The sequence below is a fragment of the Pagrus pagrus genome (assembly GCF_965226575.1).
Source record: "Pagrus pagrus genome assembly, chromosome: 23".
NCBI classification, from domain to species: domain Eukaryota; kingdom Metazoa; phylum Chordata; class Actinopteri; order Spariformes; family Sparidae; genus Pagrus; species Pagrus pagrus.
Window position 1 is genome coordinate 8,075,990 of NC_140205.1, and position 21,115 is coordinate 8,097,104.

The window sequence follows — 21,115 nt, forward strand, 5'->3', positions numbered from 1 at the left end:
AAGTGACCGTCAGCTTACTGTTCCTTCACACTCATCAAGTAGTTTCCCTAAAAATCACTCAATATCAAAACTTTTAAAATATAATTCAGATCATATAAATATTCATATAAATCTGCGACTCAAATATAATTCAGACTTTAACAAAAGTTTCAAATAAGCACCTCAAAAGCTTATTGCATCACATGCTTGATGTTTAGCAGCCAGCAGAGGAGCATTATTGCTTGTACATTTGAAAACATGATTCAGGTGCATTACAGGAATTATTATAGTCCTAAACACACTTTGTGCAAAGATAAATCACATAGTGAGCTATTTGTGCAAATAAGCTTCTGTGTATTCGTATGATGGATTCTCTCAGCAGACCTTGAGTTTGTCCTTGTTGAGAAGAAACTTGTCCAGGTAGCTCTGCACCTTCGTCAGCGTCAGGTAAAGGTGAGTGTCGGGGAACGAGTTGTCGTCGATCTGTCCTCGGGGTTTGGCCTTGATGGGACAGTTCATCGTGACGGCGAGGGAGCGCACCAGTCCCTCCAAGCTGGAGACATCGGCCTGGATCTGACTGAGGGAATCTGGGCTCTGCAGCTCATTATCCAGAAGTCCAAGGTCATAGCTGATGTTAGTCAGTCCTTCAATGGAAGGAGTGCTGGACTCTATCTGTGGAGCGACGGGCAACTACGGAAAAAGGAGAACGTGAACTTTTATATCAGGGTGTTGCTTCACTGTTTCCAACGTGCACTTTAAAACACTGTGCATACCTCTGCCCTTAGTATCCTGATGTGGACGAGGGTTGTCTGAGCAATGTTTATCACTCTCTTGATGGTATTTCTGGTGGAGTCACCCCTTTTGGGAAGACTTAAGCACCCGGGGGCCACCGCCAGGGAGGCAAGGAGGAGGACTGGAAGGATGTGCATCCTAAAAATAAATCAAAAAATACAATTACATGAATCAACAGAGCCATTTTTGCATTTGTGCAAATATATTTTCCCTTGAAATAAAGAAGTATTATTGTTGTTATTGCTCATATATAATGTAAAAGTATATTTACTTACCTGTGTTTTTGGCTGTGCTCCTGGTGACAAAGAGATGTGACATGTGTCTCCTTGCAGGTTTCCCCCACCCATTTAAATAGTCTGCTCTGAACCCACTCCCCTCCTCTCTCCTCCCCCCAAATCAAACCTGAGCCTGACCATCGCAGATTGACTTATCAACATGCTCTCGTTGTGAAAGAAATTCATGAAAAAAAAGGCAATAAATGACGGTAATCTGACTCAGTCTCTTGGAAGTCACGTTGTTCTTAGTTTTGTTTTCCTGTAAGAGGATTTTGCGTGACGCGTGCGTGCGATCTAAGCCGTTTTTTTTTAAATTTATTATAACAATGTTAACATGATGTACTGGAAAACGTGTAGGTAGATTGTAGCCACGCAAACCCACTAATACCCGTGTGCGCGACAAAACAAAGAGACAGATGATCAGGTAGAGATGAAAAGAAAGAGGAAGTATGTGTATGTAGATGCCGTTTCATTTTATTTTGTCATATAACACGAGACACGCGTACATGCCATTTTGTAATATAGATTAAAGGCAGTGAGTCATCATCTGGATTTTCTTAACACGTGTACACGTTAAGGTATACCTGGAATGTAAGGCCTTAAATAAGTGTCTTTGTCTGGAACGTGGTGCCTATGACGTACTCCACGTGTTTATTGTTGTCGTTGGAGACAAAAGCGGCAACAAACGGGAAGTTAAAAATAGAAACATAATGATGGCACATACAAAGTTCGTAAAACGGTGATGGTTTTCCGGAGACCTGAGAGTTTGTGAGTGTGTGTAATTACTGTGTGAAGGAGAGGAGACTACATTCTCCATTTTGTTGCACGGGCCTACTGCAGGGTGTTTCCCCAGTTTGAGCTCGCTTTTACGCTTTTACGACCAAAAACAGAATCCCCAGGAATACTGATGATGTACTTCAGCTTCGACTTCGCGGCGTACATGTCAAAGGTCAAAGAATAAAGCTTATTCTCACACTTCCGTTTGGCGAAAACGCTCTTACAGACTAAGTTTGAGTTAGCTACAGATGTACAGTAGCTTGCATCACGTTACTATATGAAGAGAAAACTTAAAGGAGATGCTCTTGAGTTTTTGAGGGTTGAGGGTTTGAAACTTTTGTTATTTATTATCATTAACCCTAATAACAAGTCAGGTAAAGAAGTATTTTAGGAAATGTACTGGTGCCACAACAAGTCTGGGACAAAATCACTTTGTAGTAGCTTCAAACTTCAAACAGCTAGCGACATATTGTTTAAATGCTCTTAGCAATGAAATACAACACATGTCTGTAGCATGTTTTCACATTATGACTAAAAGCTCATCTGAGGATCACATGGATACAGGGTGAGAGTGTACAGCCATGCTAGCGCCGCTTTGAGACTGTCGTTAGCGACACTTAGCATGTAATGGGCAGCAGGTTGATAGGAAAGTTTTTAATTTTACAGGAATTTGTCAAAAACCAATCAATAGGGGAAAATTATGTTCTGTTAATAAGATGGGGAGCGTACCTATGTTCCCCGGGTCCTATGTTCCCCACTGTTTCCGGGGAACATAGGACATTTTTTCTAAGAAAGGGTCCTAAGTAACTAACCCTAACCCTAACCCCTAACCCCTACCCCTAACCCTTTTGGGGGAAAGTGGGGAACATAGGACCCTTTTTCTAAAAAAGGGTCTTATGTTCCCTGGTCACATAGACAGTGGGGAACATAGGACCCTTTGTGTGAACAGCGGGCAACATGGGACCCTTTTTTTTTAGAAAAAGGGTCCTATGTTCCCCTGGTCACATACAAAGCGGGGAACATAGGAATGATCCCGCTTAACACGGTCACTATCTTTTTGGCCCAGATTGAGCAAGCTAAAAGCTAGAAAGGCTGCTTCATGCTTGTGTCACGCAGAAGGCTATGCAAGGCCTCCAAATTGTAAAAAGGCTCTCACCCTTTGGGTATAGCTTGCTCTTAATGCACTCAAGTTCCCCTGGCTGACCTGCAGCTGTGCACCCGCTGTGCATTGATGCCAAAAAAACGACCTAGAAAGGAGGCTAAGCATGCGAGTGTCCGACAGCCAAGCCTCTCAGCGCCAGGGCTGTTGCCTGGGCCTGAAGAGCCTTTTTTAAAAGTCTCCTCAAAAGGAAAACTAGAAAAAGTTGTGAATAAAATAAAAACAAAATAGAATAAAAGCAAGAAGAGCACAGACATAGACACACTTGACTCAATCAGGCATTTTTGTGGACACACAAGGACAACAAAAACACGTTTTAAATGCCTCTCGTAAATTCCCAAACACCTCCGGTCGGGCGGCTAACCTGTCCTTAAGCTGCTCTTGTTGGCAATTAAAATCTTTAGTGGCAACTTTCCTGCTATGTTAACGTCTGGTTACTGTGCAGAAGCTGCAGCGACACATAATTCTTGGCCCGATTGCAAAATTGAAGCCTCGCAAACATGTGCCGAGCCGGTTCAGTCGCCTTCGCATCAGGTTACACTTAATGTGCTGACCTATTTCTGTGGCTGATAAATTTATTGAAGTGGTGGAAACCATTGGCTACGTTTACTGCTGGCTTTTTTAGCTCCGAGTGCAAAAAAAAACACAGTGACCGACATTGAAAGACGGATTAAAAACACTAACTTGCATACGGGGTGTAATGATATGACCCAGAAAATGTTCTTTTAGTGAGTTTCTGATGGTATTTTGCTTCTGAGGAATCCTTAATCCCCATAAAGATGAAGGTTTTTATTCGTTTCCTAATAACTATAAGTGAATGATGCAAAATAAACATTATTCCCCAGCAGACAGCACAGTGGATTAATTGTATTTATATGTTACTGAACCGTGAACTATTGCAGTAACCCTTTTCCTTGTTCTCGTCTTGTTGTGTACTCTGGCTCCCCTTCGAACTCGGTGCTAATTGAAACCAAATTACAATTTCGCCGACAGTTTTGTCCAGAGAATCATGTAACGGTGCGTCAAAACAAATCTGCTTTTCATCTAGTCTGGCTCACCCTCTTATGTTGGAGGAATATAACGTGACGCAAATGGAAATACTTTGCCTCTGATGTTACAGGGAGGCAATAAAAAAAAAAAGGGCTCAAGAGGAGGAGCAACTTCTTGGAATAAGGGCTTTGGTCAGTTCCAGTAAGCTGACGTGGCACCATCCCACCTTTCTTTGTTCTTTTAGGGAACCACTGGGAACAAATACTGTATGACTTGGCTTCACAGGAAATAGTTGTGGTGAGTCAATACGCATGACGAAGCAATGAGAGTGATTTTACATTGGTATAATCACTCTCATTGCTTCATCATGCAATTCAAAGGGATCCGACATCAGACAGGTCAGTGAGCTGTTTTCCTTGGAACCTTGAGACCTCAGAAAAATACACAAATCACCAAAATGAAGTATTTTGCAGCCACGTGTCTGCTGTGGTTCATGTCTCGACCACATCACTGCCCCAGCTCTATGGATGGCAATGCTAGTTGGTCCATCACAGACTGAAATACCTCAAAAACATAGACAGTCGTGGTCCCGCAGGATGAATAATAACTTTGGTGATGCCATAACTTCTCCTCTAGTACCACCACCAGGTTGACGTGGGTATCTTTACAACTTCTGGATGGATTGCCATGAAATTTATGAACATTATTACCCTTCTCAAGCTCAATTATAATATCTTGAGTAATCTGTTATGTTTAAAAAGTTCACAATTTTAATTTAAACAAACAAAATTCCCTTTAACCTCAGCTGCACTTCGTATTTACTGGTGTTAGCATGCTTACAGGCTAAACAAAGAGAGAAAACCTGGTAAATATTTGGCTACTTGCTAAACATCAGCTATTTAGCATTGTACTTTTGAGCATTTTAGCATGCTGAAGTTTAGCATGCTCCTCTGGTCATCCCTGCGGTACTGTGAAAACATCACAGATGCTACGAAGAAGGTGTGTTGAAAGCTATTTGAAGTTTAAACCTTGATATTACAACAAGGTAACAACAAGTTATCCAGGAACTGAGTATTTAACTCTGCTAAGCTAACGAAACATTAGCTAGAAACTGACCCTGCATTCCTGTTTCCCTTTTCAGCAACCGACTTTGTTGTGTTCATACGTTTTTTAAGTTTTAAGTAATGTTAAAACAAAATGCATGCTACAAAGAAGATGTGTTGTATTTTATTGCTCAGGGCGTTTAAACAACATGCTAATAGCTGTTTGAAGTTTGAGGTCAATATTACAACAAGCTAATATTGTTTTTATTTGTGAAATTCCTCCGTATACGATAGTTTCCAAGTTGTTCTTCCATCTTGAGGGGGCATTCATGTGAATTTTTCCCGCCGGAAACACATTTTTCAGACTATTACGACACTCGGCAATGCACTAATCTAGTTAAATTGTCTTTCTAGCTGCCTAAATGCTAATTTAGCATTTGCTCGTCCCCTAATACATGTTTCTCCTTTTATAGTCAGAGAAAATGACGACCACAGCACTTCATTTTGATGTCCACAAGTGATGATCCACATCTCCGGTGCCCTGCGTGAAGACCCTGTATTTCTACCCGTCCTGCCAGCAGAACGTCTGGAAAACGATTTATTTAGTGTGCTAGTGGGCTTTTGGCAATTAAATTTAATCACATCACTGAGTTGAAGCAGTTGGCAGCGCTCGGCAAAAACACCAAGACCGAGAACCAAAACACAGAACAGACCTTTGAAAGGCAGAAAGCCAAGAACAGCAAACACGACAGCATATTTTGTTTCAGCAAACAAGGCAACGAATTATTCAGTTCTAACGCTTTTTACCGTAACTTTGGCGCAAATACGTCACCAGACTTTCCAGTATGAGTTTCAGTACTTGACGGCATAAACCAGCTGTTTACCTGTTAAGTTTCCAGTGAAAACTTTTTCAAACCAGTCAGCTGTGTTTGTGATGGAGCTGCACAAGTGTGTTACCGGTTGCAGTTCACAAAACATCCTCTGGAGAGCTGCACACACCCAGAGATTTAATGAAGGAGCAGTTCGCCAGTGTGTGTTGAGTGTGTCATGACATTCCTCCTTTCATATTCATTTGACTTGAGGGCACGCCTTAAATAATCTCCTGAATGCAACACCTCAGAAATCACACATTTAAGGCCATACGTTTTTTAATTTACAACAGATCTTCAGCTGCAAGTGATGAAAAATAACCACAAACTTACTTTTATTGTGTATCACATGACATGGAGCCAAAGATACTGAAAGTATATATTCTACAGAAACATCCATTTCCATTGTCTTATGCCCCGTGGTTACAAATGACTTCATTTACAAGTGGGAGAGGAGCAAAATGTGCATCCACCAACCCACGTCCCTGTCTGATGACATGGATGAGGCACTGCCCTATATCCCAGGGCGATGTGTGACACACAAATCGCAGGGCCACGGCGACCGCGATTTAAACTGGGGATCTCTCGCTCTAATCTGAAGGTCAGTCGGAGATTTGTTAGGTCAATTAACGGACGCAGAGGCCCGGTCTACCGGAAAGCATGTCACCCTTATTAGACTGTGCGATACTGTAGGCACCCGCGAGGCTGGAAGAGTCGGTGGTGTTGTGCGGGATTAGATGGAGCTGTTGTTGGACTATAAAATCTACTTACAGACTAACAGGTGCAATATGTAAGAATCCAAATGAACTAAAAATATCAACAGAATGTGAAGAAATAACAGTTTTGACGTCACAATGTCGATGTATTTTATTACAGAGATATTAACTGAAGTGAGCCCCGTCCCGTGTCCGTCCAAAACTCCTGTGCGAGCATTGTAAACACCAACTCTCAGTCCAGACTGCTAGCTGCATGGCTAACTGAGCTAACCACTCTAACATCAGCTACAGTTAGAAGCAGTTAGCGGTTACCCTGGTAATCTGCTGCCCCCGTTCTTTGTTCTTACATATTGCACCTTTAAATAGTCTTTTTGATTCACTTCAGCAGCTGTAGTGTATTTTTACTTGATATTTAAGGAGCCAGATTTTTGTTAAACTGTTCATTTTACAAGTTATAACTGCAATATCATTTCATTTGTGTATGGTTAGTCATTCGGTGAAATGTTTCCTTTGTTTACCTTCAAAAACGGCACAAAAAAGTATAAAAACTATTAGTCTTTCTCAAAGGAAGGGTTATATTGGTTATAATATATTAGAAAGACACCAAGACAGTTCAGTGTTTTATCTTAATTTTATTTCAGAATCAGAAATATTCTATTGATCCTCCAAGGGGGAATTGGGGACATTACAGTCGCTCCTCCTAGAATACAAATATCAGGCTATAGAGAGATTATAAACAGAGAAAGGTAGAAAGAAATAACAATAATGAGCTCACATAACATGTAAATGGCAGCAGTTGCTTTGCAGAAGAGTGAATTTAAATAAAACAAAACTAAACATTAATGACCACACAAGCACAACACCAGTTTATAGTAACCATCATTAAAAAAAAGGTGAATTTTTAGTTAATTAAACATTAGTTGAGGGTTTTTTCATATGTGAATAAACAAGCTGCTCTCAGAGGACAATAAGGCCCCAGAACACAGTTTGAGGCTAGAAAGGTGGCAGGGTCCGCCACATATAAACAAAGTAAAACAGTATGAAACTGTGCTGTCCTACACATCTGCCCACATGCAGCAGCGTCACATGTGCATGTGTGTACGTACACTTACAATACAAACACTCCCTGAGCGATGAAGTTATCCGATTAGCGTGAGTGAAGTGTCCTCGTCAGTGGACGGAAACCGCCTCGGGTTCTGACGTACAAAAAGCACATTGTGAAGGCTCCTGGGTTTGGATAAATAATCACGTTTATGTAACACAGTGCGTCAAAGGCTCGGAGCTACACGTAGATTTTCCCCTCAGCTCATTTGTTCACTGAGTGCATCCTATTTATGTTGTGTAGGGAGGTAATTCTATAAATGACTGACCTGTGCACGGTATACAGACGTTGGTAATTATGTCCTATAGCATATGACATCATGTATTTTTTGTATATCATCTCTAAATATAAGCCTTGTATTGAAATGTGCTTCAAAAACCAGAAGAAAAATCCAAATATTTGTCCGCTGATTGGATTTTTGGAAACTCTCTGGCACAGTGTACACAGAAATACAAGTAAAATGATTTTTGTAACGATTTGAGAACAAAAAAAACCTTTAAATATCGACAGTCATGGTACAAAACATGGTGTTTCAACCATAAATAATGTAGTAAAATAGATGATGACTGTACAATTTTCCTTAAGAGTTAAAAAGGCACAAAATATTTGACCATTTCAACCTAAAATCCACATCTGGATCGTCTCAAACCTTCAGTAACTCATCGTATTGTTTTGTCTGCACCAGCTCCTGTGTTATAATAGTTATAATATAGTTGAGTAATACGCAGGGTTGGGAGGGTTAGTTTAAAAATGTATTCACATACAGTTCCTAAGTACCTTTTATAAAAAATGTCAGTATCCCAATCCAAACATGACATTATTGAGGTAAAGTTACTTGATTTCTGTTAAGTTGGATAAACCTCAATACCAAATAAATGTAAATAAAGTTCCTACAGACTCCACACTCGTGTATTTGGTTTTACTCGAGACCACAGCGATGTTGTGTGAGACATATATCTTCTTCTTTGCAGTCCTGTTAGTAATCCTCTTTTATACCGAATGTACCTGTAATCTAATTACATCTTTTTCTCAGTAACTGTAACTAAATAGTTACCTTTTTCTGTATCCGTAATCCTGTTACATGTATTCCTTTACTGAGTAGCTTTACTGACACTGACGTCTTCTTCTTTCTGTAACAAGACTCTTTGCGATTGGATTTTTCTCAGGTTGCCCTCTCTGGTTCAGACATGTGTTCTGCCACATCCTGCGCTCTGTTTCTCAAACGCTTCCTGTTTTAAAAAAAAATCAGATTCTTGTGTTTCACACCCCAACTTTGATCAAGCCTTTGACAATCTCAGATTTCCACTGATCTTCCGAGCACTGTGCCACACTACGCGTGGATCAGAGATACTCACAGCTCCGTCGGGGGGGGAGAAAGAAAAAGGCGACGTCTTGCTTCTGATGCCAGAATCCAGTGCAGATACTTTTTGGGGTAAGGGCTTCCTGGCTACTGCCTTAGGAACAGCAAGCCCAGACCGCAAAAAGACCCACAAAGGACAGAAAATGTGACGCCATCCTCTTGAGGCCGATCTTGTCAGCATCTGTAGAAAGAAAGAGAGCCATCAGGACTTCTGATGATGGAAACTTCTGGACACAACTCACATGGTGCAGTGTTATTAACAGGAAATACGTCCCACCAGACCATCCCAACACGATACAAGTAAACCACAGCTTAAACCAGTTAACTCTGTCCACAATCTTTCATAAACAGCTGAAGCTTCCAGAAAAGGCTTTTGCGACGCCTCACTTTTGCCTGAATCCCCTCTTTTTGTTCCCGTCTGTTTGAAAAAGTTTGAACTATTCCTCCTGTCAAACACCATTCATCCATCATCCATGCACACAGAGCCCAGCGGGTGTCATCCACAAAACATCTCTTACTGTTTTCTTAAAGGAAACGTTCACCCTAAAATGAAAATCCAGCATGATCCAAGTGAGATCTGAAATGTATCTGACATGGAGTGCAAGCTAACACTTTTAGCTTCGCAGCTACAGTTCAGTTTAGCTTGAAAAAGGCTGTAAATAACATCTTTTCAAATCAATGGGAGATCTCAGGGCTTCCAGAGACTTGGATTACGCTGGACGAGCTTCATGGAGCCATTTTCTACCTTTTTTTGGATGTTTTTTTTTACATTTTAAAACAAGTCCCCATCTACTTCAGTTGTTTAGGAGAACGCTGCAACGCTGTTTTGTGGTGAAGCTCCAGAAATGTTTTGCGGACTACGAAACTTCACCTGTCTTTCCATCCGCGTGAGGATGAGTAGATAATGACTGAATTTTCATTTTTGGGTGATCCTTTCCTTTAACAAATGTCCTAAAAAACAAAAAAAAATATTTGTAAATTTCGTGCGCGTGCTTGTTAATGCTGAAAGGCCGAGGGATGAGAGGTGATGGAACAAAACGTACAGATGCTGTCAGTACTGCTACATCATAAGAACTGCAGCATCACTGTCACTGTTAATTAGCCATCTTCATGCATCTTCCTCACCAAATGAACTGGATGATGTCATAAGTTTGACTGCAGCTTCCTGTTTCCAGCACACATGTGGTTTGATCTGTGGTAGTTTGATTGTATCAGACTGTAATTAAATGAATGGTTGAAGCTGATCTGGGGTCTGATTCTCAGTGGGATTTTGGTCATAACGTCACCGAAGGACGATACAGTTCGTCATGAGACCCTCGTTAATCTGACCCCTGTTTAGTACCTCAGCAGCATGTACAACCAAACTGCTGTTAATAAAGCCTCACTGGCCGGTAGGAAACAACATTTAGGAGGTTTGGATGTGTGTCACTGAATCAGTGAACATTTAAAGTGCGATATTCTTCGCTCATTATACAGGTAAATGTCTTTGGAGACCGTGCCCGAGTCTGAAAATGACTTTCACATTCAGTGTACAACCTCAAACCAGTCACCAGAGTAATAGTTGGCATTGTATGTTTCTGCAAACCACAGATATGTTGAAACTTTACATTTCTGTACGTGTCAATCATCAATTTTATGCTGTGACTCGGCACAAAAACCACTTGGTACGGGTTTGGAGAAGATCACGTTTTGTTGTAAGATACAGCCTTACTTGTTAAAAACGTGATCTCCACGTGGTCCCGAGCAGTCGTCTGTCGCCTGGTACATGAATAAAATGTATAAATTTAACATATCCGTGTCAGCAAGAGGAGAAAAATGAACATGACTTCAAGCCTTTTCACTTCAAGATCAACTTTGATCATGAGAAGTTGCATTTTACGCCGTTTTTGGGTCATTTTTGACATTCTTGTATGTAAATATCCCTCGAGCCCCCTTTTATACACACTTTTCCTAGATGTATTCAAGTTTGTCTGCGTCTGCAACGAGTAAAATTAAGTGGTGAGAGGACCGGGACTTGCTCATCATGTTCGGAAACTGGATGAGACCTTAAGAAACGCCTCTAACGAAGCAAATGTGATCTTCCCTCCATGATTGATCGCCAGAAGAACACAAATTCTCAAAAAGATGACAGAAGCAGCAGGTTCGATATCTTAAAGGCTCTTTCCTGACAAATTCAAGTCCATATTCTGCTCTCTCGTCCAAAACCTGCAGAAATGTGTCAAGATGTGTCCACGTTAGAAGACACCTTGTAGGAAAATGAGTCAGTTTCATTTTGAGCGGGATGAAACAGTGTTCAGCCAGCAGGACACACCTGAGCATCTCTACACCTGAGTAAAGATTTCTTCAGCGTTGGCCAGGAGTCCCACATTCTCCTTCTAAAGAAGAAGACGGCGTTGTCGTGTTAAACCCTCGTGATGTAACGCAAACCGCCCTCCACCATCACCACATTCAAGATCTTCAGCTTTCCTTACGTTTGCACCAGCAACAGGAAGCGATTTCATCTCACCCAGAACATCACTTTTTCTTCTGCTCCACAAACATCAGTTTCCTTTTAAATGTGGTTTCTCAGGAGGAAAGTTGGTGCGTATCTGAACTGAACATTGTCAAACAGCTTAAATGTCGTCTTTCCCTGATATTACAGACTACGTCGACTTATCTGACTGTTGCGGTGGAGAGCAAATAAATCCCTCGACCTGCTCAACCACCTGAAACACACTCTGAATGATTTTATTCAATCCACCTAAAAAAATCACACTCGATTTGAAATCGAGGCGGCAAAATTCACAATCAGTGAGGAAAACTGCACAAACTGGATGAGCTGTTTCACACCCACAGACTAATATGCTTTAAACTATCGTTTCCACCCTCTATTCCCCACAACTCAAGCAGCATACATCTCAGCGATCTGCCCAGATGTTTCCAAACTCCTGCCGCGTCAGACCACGTTGAAGCCATCATTGTGAATAAAAGCACAAGACTGAGAGCTAATTTCTCAGCTAGATCTGAATCTTTTTGAGAAATCGACGACAGGAAACAGGAAAACCAGCGTTCAGTTGCCACAACCATCACGAGCCAGCCGCTGCACCTTACTGTAAGAAGAAGAAGACAGCAGGAAACACAAAACACTTGGCTGCCTCTCTCAACGCCACTCCATGCCACACCCTTGTAATAAAATAAATGCCTGCAAAGCAAAAGCTCCAGGGCCTGAATCATACTTTTTAAAGAAAGTGTAAGTATCTCATGCAAACTTCTGATCCCATCTCATCAGCCGAGGTGTATTTTGATCATATCAGTCACATTTTAGATGCTATTTGACCGCAATCCCTCACTTCCATCACATTTCTGTCTTCCTGAAGGGGTGTTTAGCCTCTTCCGGCGTGTCTACACTGCCATCATAAGTCGTTTCGGTCCTCTGATGACACTGTCTCTGGATTTAGCTGCGATTACTGTAAAGCATTCCCAAAGACGTGCTGTATGTTCCTGAAAATGTTGAGTTTCTGTGATGCTTTTGCAGAGAGAGACGCCGCGATAGAGCAGGGGAGTGTGAGAATGGGGGGAATATACCACAGTCCTGCAAAAAAAAAAAAAAAAAAATCATCGTCATCATCGCAACAAATATCTTGAAAGTTATAGCTCAAACATAAATCTAAGGATCCTGCATCAGAGCATCAGACACGAGCTCAACTGCGAGCGTAAATCCACTCAAAGTGCAGGCCTACATCATGAAATTTCATGCTCCAGTAAAGAACAAGTTCATAAAAGGGTTTTCTTTTTCTTTTTTTCTTTTTTTAAAAAAAAAGGGGCTTTTGTGGTGCGTGTGTATGGAGGAGGCGTGCACAGCAGCAGCAGCAGCACATGACCACATCTGGACGACATGATGCGGGCCTGTGCCTGGATGTGGCCGTTACGTCAAGCCCAGGGCGGATAGGGACCAGCAGACTGGACCATCTGCACACGTAGGCATCTGCCACACTTACCTCACCACATGCGTCATAACTGGGGGGGTTGGGGGGGTGTAGAAAAAAAAAAAAAGTGTCACATCCCCTTGTGCTCTTTCTCTAAATGTGTCCTACATTGTCCCATGTTCGGTTGTTGGATTCAAGACGTATTTATGTGCATGTGGTTCACGCAAAAAAAAAAAAGGGCCCTCAACGTAGAAGTTCGCAGGAGGAGGAGGCTCGCTCCAGACCTGGTCACCGGCCCTCAAAACGGGGGATGGATGGACGGACGGATGGACGGATGGATGGATGGATGAAGGCAGCGCGCTCTCCAGAGGTCCTGAAAACACACACCGAGAGCTGTCCGTGGTGCTGGAGCCAGCTCTGGCTGTCGTGGCGGTGGTGAACGCCCTGCGCTGGAGTCTGGGAGCACCAGTTTGTGGAGGAGAGAGGAGGGGGTGAAGGGGAAAGTGGTGAAAAAGGAAAAGTCCAAACTGATAAATGCAATAAAAACAGCGTTCAGTGTGTGTGTTTTTTTGTAGGGGGTGGGGGTGGGTGGGGAGGTGGGGGGGTGCAGCCTGGTGCATGAATTGGCACTTGTTGCCGTTGAGAAAGCCTCGCGAGTGGGCAACGTGTGTGTGTGTGCGCGCGCTCTAATCCACGTTATTCCACTAAAAGAAGTAACGTTACTTCTTCTTCTTCTTCTGCTTCTTCTCCTTCGCCACGCGCACGACTGCCCCCCCACCACACACACACACATGCACACACCGCACACACACGGCTATGAAAAGTAGCCTCTCGGTTAAATGATGATCAACCAGCTCCGTTTCTATCCACAGCTCGATTTTAATCAAACTCACCGTGTTTTTCCCTCTCCCTCTCTCTCGCCCTCCCTCTCTCTCTCTCCCCCCCCCCCCTCTCTCTCTCTCTGCCCTCTCCACATTTTACGCACAGACATATCGACGCGAGAGGCAAGCGCGTTCAACACAAGCGGTCCCCTCTCGCGCTTGTGTGTCCAGTATTTTTTTTAACATGTTTAATCATCGCACGAGAATGTCTGTATCCCACCTCCCCCCCCTCTCTCTTAAAAAAACAAAAACAAAACACCGATGGATGCAGAATTTTCATCCGCGCATCAGCCGCTGTAGACGGGGGCACGTCCGCGTCCACGCTGCGGCGAACGATGCGCGGATCAACTCCAAATGCACTTTTCTGTCTTTTCTTTTACTCGATTGTGTGTGTTTTTTTCCTCCTTCCCCCCTTCTATCAGCAGCACACATCAACACGTCTCCGATAAAAGCACACACACACACGCACACACACACACACACACACACACCGGCCACTCACGCTTCACCGTCAAACTCGGGGATGAATTTCTCAATGGCACAACACAGTCCAAGTCCAAGCACGAAAAACAGAATGGCAGCTTTTTTTCCTTGTTTCTCTCTCTCTCTCTCTCTCTCTTTTTTTTTTTTTAACTCTCTCACACAATAAAAAGCAAAGCACAATAAAAACAAAAACAGAGGAAGACAATAAAAATAGAAAGCGGGCTCACCCAGTCATCACCGATCCGTGGAAGCGTGCATCATTTTTCTCGTCCCCCCCTTTTTTCCCTCCAATAATCCCTGGGAATTTGAACGGCACCCATTGATATGCAGCAGTAGGGTCCCCCCCCTCCCCACCTCCACCAACACCAACACCACCACCACCACCTCCACCTCCTCCTCCCCCCCATCTCTCTCTCTTCACCACCCCTCCACCTCCACCCTCTCACCCTCCTCTCTCCCTCCCTCCGTCCTCCTCCCTTCTCTCTCTCCCTCTCTCTCTCTCTTTCCCAGACGTCAGTCGCGTTCATCCTTCCCCGTTCACTTCGCCCCTTCGCGTTTTTGTTTTATTTTCTCTCCCCCTCTCTCGCATCTTCGCCTTAATTCTTAATCCATTTTTGTCCTCCTCCTCCCCTCCTCTCTCCGGAAAATGCTGCAAAAACCTTCTAATGGAAGCCACTCAATTCCTCCAGTCTGCTTCTTGCTGGTGACCTGCATTGACGTCATTGCGTCATTAGGTTTCCCCTGGAAACACGGGAGAGCCAAAAATAGACGCACATTAATTCAAACCCCAGGCTGAGGAGGGGGGGGAGAGAGATGGGGAGGATGGAGAGGGGGTATAGGGGTAGTTGGGGAGGGGGCAGTTTTTTGGCGACTATTTCTTTCTATCAAATCTATAATCTTCTGACCCCCTCCTCCCTCCTTCCTCACCCCCCTCCCCTCTTTGGTTTCCCTCATGAAGGGTATTTTAAAGATATCTGATAGTGAATTATGTTTTTATTTGTTTGTGTCCACCTCGTCAGCCACCCCAGCATCAGTATGCTGTGTTTTAGTGTGATTTCAGCAGCATTATCGTCCTGTGAATGTCACGTTCTCCTAATGAAGGTCTCCATCCTGTATGTTAACATCATTTTGTCTCGTTTAGATGTAATATTTCAGCACTACTCTGTGATATTTGTGGTATTTTTTGGATTATGATTACAATGACACTCTTTTCAAACTGCAGACTATAATATCTGTTGTATATATTGTATCTACCCTGCATATTAACATCATTTTGTCTTTACGGTGTGTTTAGATGTCATATTTTGGCACTACTACTGTATTTTTTGGAGCTTCAGTGGTCATTATCATTACGGTGACACTTAACATGAGTTGATATATCTTCTGAAGGCATCCTCACATATTTTACATCAGTTACAGGCTTCAGACTATAATATCTCTTGTATATCTATCTATATTTGAGGCTCAGTGGTGAGTCTCCTGTAACTTTGTTGTTATTAAAGGGGCAGTATGTAGTTTTGGAGATGAAATCCAAACTCATCATTTTAATATTTACAGTATATATATAGAAATATACTTTTTTTCTCCATAACTGATAAACAAGCTGTTCTCAGAAGAAAATAAGGTCCCCAGAACACTGTTTGAGGCTAGAAAGGTGGCAGGGTCCGCCACATATAAACAACTTAAAACAGCCCTTTAAGGTCAACTTGTTTATTCAGTCATGAAAACAAAGAGAGTTTGTTTATTTTGTTTGTTTAGACATAAAACTCTTCCCTTTAAAAAGCTCTGCACCAAAACTACATAGTGCACCTTTAATATAATCTTGCACACTTAACATGAGTTTATACATATCTTTTAAAAGGATCCTCACATATTCTACGTCAGTTTCAGACTTTTCACAATGTATTCACTATAATATCTGTTGTATATATCTATATTTGTGCCTCAGTGGTGAGTCTCCAGTAACTTTGTTGTTATTAAAGGGGCACTATGATGTTTTGGAGAAGAAATCCAAACTCAGAATTTTAATATTTACAATATTAATGAGGTAATAACACATACTCAGAAATATTTATTTTATCCATAACTGAATAAACAAGCTGTTCTCGGAGGAAAATAATAAGATCCCAGAACATTGTTTGAAGATAGAAAGGTGGCAGGGTCCGCCACATATAAACAAAGTAAAACATTATGAAATTGTGTCGTCCTTTTAAGGTCAGTTTGTTTATTCATTCTTCACTAAAACTACATAGTGCACCTTTAAACTCTTTGAAAGTATGATTATAATAAAACCAGGAACTTAACTGGTGTCTTTGTCTGAGTCTGAGTCTGAGTCTGGCCGATTAACCAGCTGGAGGGGCCCAGGGGAAGAAATGAGTTTGTGGGCCCCTTGTGTAGCCCTGTTACTACCAGTGTCTGGTTGTATGTGTTTATTTTAGTTGTACTGAAGTACAAAAATATAACAATAAATGTCTCAAACTGGAACTCTACCCCCCTAGAGTCAGTTTTTCACATGAAGGGCTCCTCGTCAATAATATGCAATATGTAACTTCCGGTTAGATTTTCAAAATAAAGCAGGCTGACAAACAGGGCACGTTTTATGACATATCACGACTTTTCGTTTGTTAATATGATCGTTAAATTAGTTTGGTTTAGACTCCTAAACTACTTGGTTAGGTTTAGGATAAGATCCTACTTCAGGTTAAAATGACTACATTCAGTAAATTATGTGACAAAACTCACAACACGTAACATAAGTAGCATAAGTACGTCATTTAAGTTACATCATTTACATATGTTAATTACGCCACATAACTTACCCACTGAGCAAAAACATATCCAAAACATATTTCAAGGCTGGATGATCAAAACATGGTATGTAATATAGCTGATAAATAGACCAGGGGTTCAAATCCTCCCTGTAGCTCTTGCTGCATGGAAAGTCATAAGAATTTTGAACTGAGAGAGGTTTTATAGACGTCTGTGACTGAAGTTGAAAAGAAGTCTAAAATTACAACTTACAAACTTTGATTTTGAACTGTGTAAGGACGTAACTTGGACATCCCTTGTGAACGTTGAAAAGATGTCTAAAAACCTTTGATTCTGGCTCTCCACTGAAAGTCTTTTCATAGTCGTCAAAGACGTTGAACGGACGTCTTTTGGATATGTTTTTGCTCAGTGGGTAAAAACAAATGACTCTTCACTCTCGGTCACAAGCTGGACGCAAACTCTAGTCTAGGTCCATCCAACGATTCCCCTAAAACTCTTTTTTGACAACTATTGGTAAAATAAATATGGATAAAGTACAAACATGTGATTGAAAATTAAGTAAATATGTTCTCTGTTAGCAGAGCGGAGACGAGGCACTCGAGAACGTGCATGAAGTCCTTTGGACTGTTGGAGAAAATCCAAGCTAGCTTCATTAAACAACCTAAACAAATCGTCCACAGGCTTGTATAGATAATCGAAAGAGACGGAGCAGGTCTCATTTGTTGCAATCCGCTTACATATGGCCAATAAGAAAGTGATTCAACCATGTAAACTGTTACAAATTGTCACTTTAAACCCAAGGACCAGGTTGCACTGACACTGGGTGTCACAAGGGTTAACATGGGGCCCACAAGCTCATTTCTTGCCCCTGGGCCCCTCTCGCAGGTTAATCCGGCCATGCCCCTTTTAACATAGGCCTATAAAAGTTCTAGCTGTCCAGTTCTTGGTGACTCTGAGGTCAAATTGATGATAATCCCACAGTGAGAAATATTAAGTTGAACGTGCACTTCATCCAGGATGGTACCTAGATAGATTCCCAAGAACCTCAATGGACAGATTTGCCGTATTTCGATCTCTTACAGTCTCTTTAATCCAGCAAATAAGGCAAAAAAAGGTGATTGTGATGAGGTTGAAAAGAAAATAAATCCTTTAAATAATGTACACCAAACTTTAAAAGTGCGTAAACTACAACAAGTAACCTCAAATTGATGGAAATGAGAGTTTCTGCAACTTTATCTTTTAGAGATTTAGATGAACTGTAACAAAATACAGGAAACAGTTGTATCCATTCATTGTTCTTTCATTCATGTACTCCTCTTCTTAATCCATTCACATATCCAGGGCAGCCACCTTTCCAGTGACGCAAAGCCCCCCCTCCCATTTAATCGCTTTAGCTTCTTCTATCTGCTCTGATGCTCGAGATCAAGTGACATACGGCGCTGCATGCCCCCCCCCTCTACTCTCCCTATTTCCAATGCGTCCCCAGCGTGCACCACCGCTCGCACACGTGATCACACGCACACGCCCCAGCCTCGTGACACCCCGGCTGGAGGCACGAGCACTGGCACATGAGTGGTGATGCTGCATTGACGCTGTGGCACTAAAGAGAGGAAGTAAAAGAAAAGGGAAAGCAAAGGAAGAATGAAAGAAAGAGAGGAAAAACTCTTGCAGGATCAGCATCACGAGATGATAGTGGACCGCAGTGGCAAATAGCCAGTCGTTGCCAAGGTGATTTCCCTAAACAATTCAGTCTACCACCCACAAACAGTAGCGTGAGTCGCTGTTCACTTTCCGATTTTGATTATGTTTTGTTATTAGTCAAGGTTCCTATTGTCAGCCACCTAAATATGCCAGATTTTTTTCATCAAAATCCACCTTTTATTCACCGAGAAATTCATCAAAATGTTGAAAACGCCCTATCGCACAATGTTAAAGAAAGTGAGGAAAAAATATTTGGATCCGCACCAAAAGTTAGCAGGATCTATTTGGGGTCGAGACCCGTCCTCCACCCAAGTTTTGAAGAAATCAGTTCAGTAGTTTTTGTGTAATCCTGCTCACAAACCAACACACCAACCAACAGACCAACAAACAGACACCGGTGAAAACATAGCCTTCAAAACTATTTCTCTGTGTTTGTTTATGATGCATTTTTCTTGTATTTTCATAGAAAGTAGACGCTATTCCTGTCAGATACACATAAGAAAGTAGGAAAGAGTGAAAAACTGAAAGATCATCTCAACGGCTACCAACAAGAGCAGATAAATAACTGATGGTGAGATGTCTCACAGTTGTTACCATACCTTGAAACAATATCCAATCCCTAAATTTCTTTATTTTATCTTTGATTAGTCTATGTAAGTGGAACAGGACTGCCTTCAGTGCTGGCTACCTTGTCTTTTGCACCTTGTTGAAAGACTTGGAGTTCAGCCACCGTTGCAAACATAAAAAGCAACCCTTCATTCTTCAAAAAAAAAAAAAACTCAAAGAAAAAGGCTAAATTCCAGTTAAGAAAAAGTCGAGGTCTGAAATAATAACCCCTGAACATTTGCATAAACCTTTTGCCTTTATGAATGCCCGCTGCACCTAAAACCGGGGCTTGTGCAGCCATGCTTACCATGTTTACCCCTGTAGAAGCCATTCAAACTTTCTCCTGGCGATTCCTCAAATGGCAAGTCAATACCCAGACATAACAGGAACCTAAGGCAGGGTAGTTTCTTCATGTGTGATGGTATTCATTCATTTATCCCTGATGAGGAGGCACCAACATAACCAAAACAGATGATAGTTGCCACTGGACTCAAGGGGTTTTGTAACACACTACAGAGATTAACGCAATGATGCACATCCTACAACACCAGAAGCCACTTCTGAGCAGTAAGATGAACCGGATTGTGGTATCGGGGACTTCCTGCTCATGAAAGCTGTGTACAGAATCTGTGGAGTCGGGCCGATATCCTCCATAAAGGCTCTCCAATCGTTTCTGCTGAAGAAATCACAGATGATATCCAGATCAGACTAATCTCAGACATCATCCTCCAGATCTCGCCAGTCTTGGTTGCCTTTGGATCCGTTCCTCTCACTCCACAAATGCTACAGACCTTATAGCGCACCTTGAGATTGGCAGGGACATGTTCCCACACAAGTATATTTAAGTATAATTTAATAATCTGCTTATATTGTGGACAAAAAAAAAAAGATTAGAGACCAAAAACTGAACTTGATGATATACAGTTCTTCATTACCATCCTCTTGAGTGTCCTTCATTTAGTAAAGTGTCAAAAAACTTCAGACAAACGTCGACTTGAGAGTGTAAATTATGACAAATCATCTCTATAGGCCGACAGAGAATATTAAGATTATGCTCTTCTCAGCTAGTTGCTTAATGTTGTAACGCAGTACACCTGCATGTTTAAGGTTTCTTTAATTTATCCAAGCTTTGCTTTAAATCTGTCACCTGCAAGGCTTCATATTTAACTTACTGTACCAGCAGAAGAGACTGTTCTTTATAAAAATGAGTGACTATTATATTTAGCAGCCTCCAAAACACCACTACACAGTGATTGAGATAATGTCAAATTAAACTCATCATCATGTCATCATGGTAGTCATAAAACGTTAGCTTATAATGTCAAGTTGCGTAGCTTTTTCATAAGATACGCTACCTAAATGCTATTCAATTGCTAGACTATTTAATAGCATGTAGCGTTAGGCCTAGTGTTGACCTTTAAGCTAACATTTCAGCTAATGTTACTGCTAAATTATAGCTGCACATGTTAGCTGAGCTAGCATTAGCTCAAAAAGTTATTTTAAAGTGGGACTAGACTGGTAATCTGGCTGTAAACTGTCCAACTGTGAAGACGGACTAATGACTTAGCCACGTAGCAATCACTGCTTTTAAGTGGGATATTAATGATATATTTAATGTCGTAGAACAAAACATGTTCATATCTTAAGCCTGTGTGAACCACAGACCTTATTTCAGGCATTTAACGGAAAACCCATTCAAAAAACCTAT

The 21,115-nt window shown here is 41.7% G+C and overlaps 1 protein-coding gene across 1 annotated transcript in view; it reads right to left on the reverse strand.

Annotated features, from left to right (window-relative positions):
- Window positions 1-354: 354 nt before the first annotated feature.
- lepb (leptin b) overlaps window positions 355-21,115 on the reverse strand; it is a gene marked incomplete at both ends in the record, with an annotated part of 40,623 nt that continues 19,862 nt past the window's right edge. The window contains 2 exons of the mRNA XM_084346335.1: window positions 355-669; window positions 753-909. Coding sequence (XP_084202461.1) covers window positions 355-669; window positions 753-909 — 472 coding nt within the window. The remainder of the gene's footprint in view (window positions 670-752; window positions 910-21,115) is intronic.